This window comes from Myotis davidii, unplaced genomic scaffold (genome assembly GCF_000327345.1).
Source record: "Myotis davidii unplaced genomic scaffold, ASM32734v1 scaffold238, whole genome shotgun sequence".
NCBI lineage: Eukaryota > Metazoa > Chordata > Mammalia > Chiroptera > Vespertilionidae > Myotis > Myotis davidii.
The window spans coordinates 5,283,806-5,290,622 of NW_006293779.1; the positions used below are offsets into that span (position 1 = coordinate 5,283,806).

General features: G+C 54.5%; 1 protein-coding gene across 6 annotated transcripts in view; it reads right to left on the bottom strand.

The window, feature by feature from the left end:
* The window catches only part of AGBL5 (ATP/GTP binding protein-like 5), a 16,035-nt gene extending 9,238 nt beyond the window's left edge, over positions 1-6,797 (bottom strand). For all 6 annotated transcript variants that reach the window (XR_001514509.1, XR_001514511.1, XR_001514510.1 and 3 more), the window contains exons 1-11: positions 6,571-6,797; positions 5,671-5,931; positions 5,265-5,436; positions 4,750-4,913; positions 4,030-4,207; positions 3,576-3,754; positions 2,706-3,162; positions 2,419-2,588; positions 1,954-2,089; positions 1,123-1,325; positions 314-528 (exon numbers count right to left, since the gene is read on the bottom strand). Coding sequence is in view for 3 of the 6 variants with exons in the window: in XM_006767481.2 (XP_006767544.1) it covers positions 314-528; positions 1,123-1,325; positions 1,954-2,089; positions 2,419-2,588; positions 2,706-3,162; positions 3,576-3,754; positions 4,030-4,207; positions 4,750-4,913; positions 5,265-5,436; positions 5,671-5,885 (2,089 nt within the window). In the remaining 3 variants the exon portion in view is untranslated. The remainder of the gene's footprint in view (positions 1-313; positions 529-1,122; positions 1,326-1,953; positions 2,090-2,418; positions 2,589-2,705; positions 3,163-3,575; positions 3,755-4,029; positions 4,208-4,749; positions 4,914-5,264; positions 5,437-5,670; positions 5,932-6,570) is intronic.
* Positions 6,798-6,817: the final 20 nt, after the last annotated feature.

Sequence of the window (6,817 nt, forward strand, 5' to 3'; positions counted from 1 at the left end):
CACTATCCTTGAAGTGGAGGCTCCATGTCTGTGTGGCCCTGCTTCAGCTGGCGTTGCATCCTTACAAACTCCCCTGCCTCCCGACGTGCTGAGGCACAGCCACCCAGCACACCGTCTCTGCCACAAATACCGCTTGGAGCTCATGCCGCAGGGAACACCAGGTCACAGGAGAGGCTGCAAATTCTGCTATGAACTAATTTTATTGATTCGCTTCCTTGGTCCCAGTCCAAGTGTTTATCTTCAAGCTCTCACTTCCCCCAACAATGCCCCAAACAACTAAACACCTGTTGCAGGGGCTCCCAGACGAGCTTACCTCTCACGGGGCCCAGCACCCGATGGTTGACCTTTTGGGTGCTAGGGCCCAGGCCCGGCAGCCCTGCAGACCGACTGCCATGAAAAGGAAAGCTGGGGGAGTTCTTCATCTGTGGAGAGTTTTGTTGGCTGCTGAGGCTACCGCCAGCACTTGTGCCAGTGCTAAAAGTTCGCACGCGGCTCAAGGTATTTTCAGAGCAGGAAACAGGCAATCCACTGCAAAGAAGCAGATGCCAGTCAACCATGATCCAGGGAGGTTGTGTCCCAAGTCTTTCCCCAGGGTCGATGCTCAGTAAAACTTCTCCTCTGGGTGAAAACACATAGGGACTCATTCAAAGGGAAAAGGGAGGAATTCTTTTGCTGTCTGACTAGGGCATACCAGCTGATCTCAGAATGTCTAGCGCCCTTGTTCACACACATGCTCCTGCAGAAAATACATCAGGAGCCGGAAGGGCCATCCCTGGGCCATCTTAAACGAGTGTAAATTCCTCCCGTTGCCTTGGTGCTGGCTTTTGGACCCCTCAACCAGTTACAGCCACTGGAAGCTGAGCCCTGCCCCCACCCCAATTATATTTGACTTTGTGCAGGGCTCTGATTCCCAGATACCTAAGAAGCATGTAGCTCCAGGTAAAAAGGAAGAGAATCCATTCTCAAAAAATCAGCTGATGTTACTCATCTTCATTTTCCCTGAAAATATTTACCATGTGGTCCTCTTAGAAGTAGGAAAGGGACACAGACCCCTGGGAATTCCCCACTTAGAGCCCTATTTCACTCTCATACTCTTTCTCCCTTCCACCCTGCTGGTCTTACTTGTTAGTTTTGGGTAGAGTTCGAGAGCCTCTCTTCTTGTTGACACCCATGTTCACAGTGCTGCTCGGGCCTCGAGTGCTACGCACGTGTTTTAGCATCCAGGCCCGGAGGTTTGTGAGGCTGCTGTGCTCGGACAGCACAATCCGGGGCCACGGATTGCATTCTGCCATGTCCAGGGCTGCAATGGCCATAGCTCGTCCCACCTGTGGGGGAGTCCAGTTTGGCTCAGTGTCTTGGTCTTCCAACCAAAGCTGCTGTGTTGGGGTGGGGTGCACAGCACAGTGGAAGGGGAGGCCAGACCTCAGATTTGTTCAATGGGGACTCCAATCTTTGTGCCAGGCCGTTTACCGATAGTGTATTTAGAGCTGCTCCCTAAACTGTTGTTCATTTGGAGCCCTCATCCATCATGAGTTGGGACAGGTGTGCTTTCTGGCTGCACCAGGAAGGGTTTCTCCCAGCAGAAGGCACTTTGATCTCTTCTGTAACCAACAGCCCTTCCTACTCCTCTTGTGCCCTAGGACACCAGGGATCATCAAGATCACAGCATACGGGCTTTTAGCCCAGGGGTGAAGTAACCCAATATAAGGAAGACAAGCTCAGAGGCAAAGAATCTGACTTAGATGTGCGAGGGGATTCTCTGTGGTGGTGGGGTCAGAAATAGAGCCCATTCATCCTCTCAACACTATTACCGTCAGAGGCCTACTCCTATTAACTGAGGAAAAGAGCCAGTGGTGAGACTCTCATCAGAGGAGCTTAGAGTCAGGCAGCAGGAGAGAAGGCCTTCCCGGACTTTGAGGTTCTCCTGTCCCCCACTTATCCCTATATTCATACCTGCTCAAACAACTCCACAGTGTATCTGGAGGGGAAAGCCGGCGGGGGTGGGGGGCTGGCACGCCCGTTGTCATGGCAGGCGGCAGGGATGCTGTTTACTGAGCGTCCAGTGTTGTAGTTGCATTCAAGTGTATAGCTAAGACACAGAGACCTTCATCAATGTCCTGCCTGGACAGAATCGGGACAGAACTATGGGGGACAGCCTAGTAATCTAAGAAGGTAATTACTTGGGGACAAAATGGACACAAATAAAAAGTCCCAATTCCTAGCCACCAGCAACAGACCTCGGCACTCTATCACATACACAAGAAGTCCCAAAAAGAGAGACTCCCAGACTAAAGCCAATAATGCTAACTGTGAGCTTGCCTTTTCAGAAGACTTGGGCCGTCCCCTGCCCTGCACACCCCGAGTATTGCTTTCTTTAGGGAAGCTATTTCATCGACCGTATCCCAGTTTCCACCCAACCTGTGGATGATCCCTGAGGCTTTGTGGATTGCAACCCGGCCGCTTCCCTCCTTAGACTGGCCATCTCTGCGGTCTCGGGCATACATGTTCTTCTCTGAGAAATTGCAGCCCTGGAAGTCGAAGTGGGCTGAGTTCAAGGAGATGAGCTTTGGATAAAGCATATTTTCCACCTGTTTGGGGAGGAAAAAGGCAACTCAGAGACAGAAAGCAAGCCTGAGGGCAAGGAAGACATGGCAAGCATGCCTGCAACCCCTCCCACACTCACATGACATTCTGCGGATTCCTACCTGGGTGGTCTCATCACTGAAGCTGTTTCCATACATGAAGCAGCCCCTTTTGGAAGCATGTCCGTGCAGGTCCACATAGTAAGCAACACCACTCTCTTTGGGGGGGATGGTGTCGGGGGCTGGCTTCTCAGCCTCAGTGGACCCTGGTGACATAATCCACACACTGCTGGCCTTCTGTTCTGCAAGCTCAGTCTCTGTCCAGGACTCAGGGTTATCCCCATTGCATGAGTGCCCAAGGTGAGCTTCAATGTGGAGATTGTTGGCTTTCTCAAGGTCAGAAAGAGGGGCATCAGGGCAGAGACGAGGACTGTGCTGTTGTGCAGAGGGACTCTGGGAGTTCAGACGGGAGTGCACATGGTGGTAGAGAAGCACAGCTTTAGCCCCGTAGATGGCCGGATGCAGGACTGCATCAGGCTTCAGGTACTGACGGTTCAGGTTCACTCCACGCGAGTCTGTGCTGTAGGAGAACAAGGGCTGAAGCAGGGTCTAGAGGGCTGGACCAGAAAGACAGACACTAGAGTAGATGAAAAGCGACTCCGGGAGACTGACTTGTAAAAGGAGAGGCTGCAGTTGCATCAGGAAAGAAAGCACTGAGGACAGGCGCTCTCCTTAATCTGCTGTCACTCCTGCACAGACACCTGAGGGCAGCTCCCAGGTGGACCTGCAGGTGTGCTAGCTCTGCTCCTTCCAGAGAGTGCCAGGAGATGGGGTCCCTTTCCTTCTCCGGTCACTGGACGATTAGATGGCTCACCCTTATTAGGGTGCCAGAGGGTTGGGAATACAGGAAGAGGTAGATGATAGTGTCTCACTGAGCTGTAGGGCATACCGGGGACCGGAAGACCCCCCCCAGAGATCAGGGAGGCTTCTTACCGGTAGTGGCCCCGGACCACACCATCGGGGTTCAACATGGGGATCAGCTTAAAGACAAAGAGGCGACGTAGGGTTTGGGCCCGGGGGTCATCAGGTCGAAGGATGAAGTCCAAAAAGCCATTGAAGACAAAGCTAGATGGAGTCTCTCCAGGGTGCACCCGACTGCTCAAGAAGAATATCTGATACGGAGAAGAGAGCAGCCATTAGGTGGTTACACTATAGTTCTACTGGACCAGTATTAGGTGGGGCTGTGGGGAAGGGGATGAGGCAGTAATGAAGAGCCACTGGATTTCCAGCTGGCCGAGTCTGTAAGTGGAGTGGGAGCTGTCGCCCTTGCCTCAGAATGCAGGCTGAGCCTGGGATGAAGATGCCTAGCGATAACGTGACTGTAAGCTATCAACAGTGCCTGCACTAGGAATGGTCAGGGTCTTGTCTTTATACTATTCCCACTCACCCTCTTGCCTGTGAAACGGAATGGTCGGGGGGTGCTGATATCAGGAAATAGCTGCTCTAGACGGGGCTCTCGATCTTCTTGAAGCCCATGGTAGGAACTGATCGTTAGCAGATCTACACGAAGTCCATCCAGAGAATAGCAAAGGATCTCCCGGTGGTAATAGATGGTATCCACAGGGCTGCAGGGATACAAATCATTAAGCCATTAGAAGTCCCTGAAGTCCTAGCAAGAGGTGGGCCTTGTCAGGAGCCCAGGATTTGTAGGATCTGGTACTTCACCCTGCCTTGGGGACCTTACAGTCCCTCATAGTGTTACAGGGGGCTGAGGATTTGGGTGGGTCTGCATTGCCTGAATGCAGAGTACAGGTCAGCTTAAACTTGTTTTTTCCCCAGTTGTTGGCTCCCTAGGATAGATTATTTTGCACAAAGAGCTGCCCTCTGTTGGGACAGAACAAAAAGGTGTGCTGACTAAATTCTGGATAACTGATGGGAGCTGGGGTATTAAGGGCTTCAACTGCATGGGGGTGTGTGTGTGTGTGGAGTGTAGGTGGTGGTATGCTGAGATCAAGGTCACATAGTAATATATTTGCCAAAGGTACCCCAGATCCCACGTTCTGTACAGAGAAAAGAACTGGTTCAGGGTCTTAGGGCAAGTCCCAGAGGTAGCAGAGGTGCTGTGTGGTCCAGGACTGTGCGGCAGGAGTAAGAATGGGGTTGGCACCTGCTATGGGTAGGGTGGTTCTCCAGAAAGCGCTGGTCTAGCTGGTTTAGCAAATCCTGGCAGTCACTGTAGGAGAAGGGGTAGCAGAAGGCGAAGAAGGTGGTGGCCCCACGGCCCTCTACGAAACGATGAACAAAGGACAACACAAACTGCGTTTCTGTCATCTGAGGAGCAGAGGAAGAGGGAGGGGCAACATGCCATCGCTGTCAGAGCTAAGGCCCTAGTGGAGTCACCAGGGACTGACCTCACGCCCTCATCACATTTACCAACTTCCCTCCCATCACATTTACCAACACACACACAGCAAGTCCCTCTGAGACGTTCCACATGACCACCAGCTTCCTGGGGGCTCCGTGAGGCAGGGGCTGCTCTGGGACTCCTGCTAGCGCTGCCGGGAAAGCAGGTGCCAAACCCGGTGTCCTGCCTGCCAAGTGCTCAGTATCAAGGGTAACTCCGCTTCCTTTCCCGCCGCTTTTAGCACCCAGGTCTTCCTTTCTGCCTCGGGATAAACTCACCTCAAAGGTAGGCCGGTCTCGAATGCGTTCCCAGCGTGGCCGGCTGGGCAGTGTGCGCACAAAGGGGGCCATGCCCTGGGAATACAGCTTGCTTTGCTTGTTCATGTTCATAATATTGATCTTGATGAGTTTCCCTGGCAATCCTCCCCGGACACTGAAGTAAAACCATGACCTGAAGGCCAGAGTAGGAGAGGCTGGTCATTATACCGGGAGGGTTGGAGAGGGGGCATGTGGGAGGGTAGTGAGGAGGAGAGAGGGAGGGAGGAAGGAAGGGTAGGGAGAGAAGGAAGGGCAGTGTGCTGGTATGGACTGCAAGTCGAAGGGCTAACCGAGCATGGGCCTGGGGACAGGGGCATCGCCTCTCTTCTCTTCCTTCCACCCCCGCCCCCCCCCCATCTGCTCTCACCTGTTCCCATTCTCATATTCTGTTTCAGCACAGTCTGGTCGGGTCCACACGTTGAACTCATAGTCGGGGGAAGAGGCAGTGCTGCTGGTGGGGGGTAAGGCGCCCCCTGCCACTCCCTCCCCATCACTGGACGCAGACTCCACTTTCTCCACATGGGCGAGGTTCCCCGAATCAAATCGAGAACTGAACAGCAGTCCCCCACAGCGCAGCTCCATGGCGGGGCCGGGAACGCATCCTCCTGCTCCGCTCTGGCCCTGAGAGCTAAAGGAAAAGTGGGGGTCGGGTTAGGGAGAGCGAGGGGAAAGGACAACAATTTTGGGGGGCGGGGGTGGATCTCCTGATAAATGAGCGCTACTCCGAGGGAGTGCCCTGCGAGGTGAGGGGCTCTCTCCCCGCCAGAAAAGACAGAAGCGGCCTTCCAGCCACGGCCAAGCAGCAGCAGCATCCTGACCACCCAGGTTACAACTGACCTACAGGACTCCATTTTACTACAGGGTGGCTGTTCCAAAAGGACACACTCGGCGGCTAAACTAGGCTGGGAAATACTACGAAATACTAAACTCGAAGCTTCTCCGCAGCCCAAGGGTTAGAGACTATAATCAGAGGGGTCGGACTGCCCAAACCCAGCTCAGGTACACACGGCCACCGGAAAGCGGGCCCCCACTCGCCAGCAAGGCAGAGCGGAAAGAACCAAGTTTCTAAGTTGCCGCGGGCAGGTCCTGTCTCCTCTCCACTCCTCTGCCCTCGCAGGCACTGGCCAGGCTCTCTCGTGTGGCTCCCCGAGCCCTGCCAGGGCCGGTTCGTCCCGTTCGTCATGGCCCTTTGCCTATCATGGAAGAAAACTAGAAACGTGAGGCCTCTGCCAAGCCACAGGGCACTGGGCAGAAGCCACTCGCTCACCTAGAGGCTGCAGCTCAAGTCCAACCGGGGCGCGGTCCGTTTCCACCCTCCTCAGCCCCGCAAGCCCTACTCTGGGAGTTGCGGGTGAATAATGGGTGCTTTTCGCACCCCTGAAAAGTGGCCGGTAGAGCCCCACTGGGGGCGGGGGCGGCTCCACCACCCTGGACCCTGAGGGACCGGGACTAACCTGGGCGGGGCGGGGCTGGAGGCAGGAACGGGGCACCGCCGACGCCGGTAGAGGGAGCGC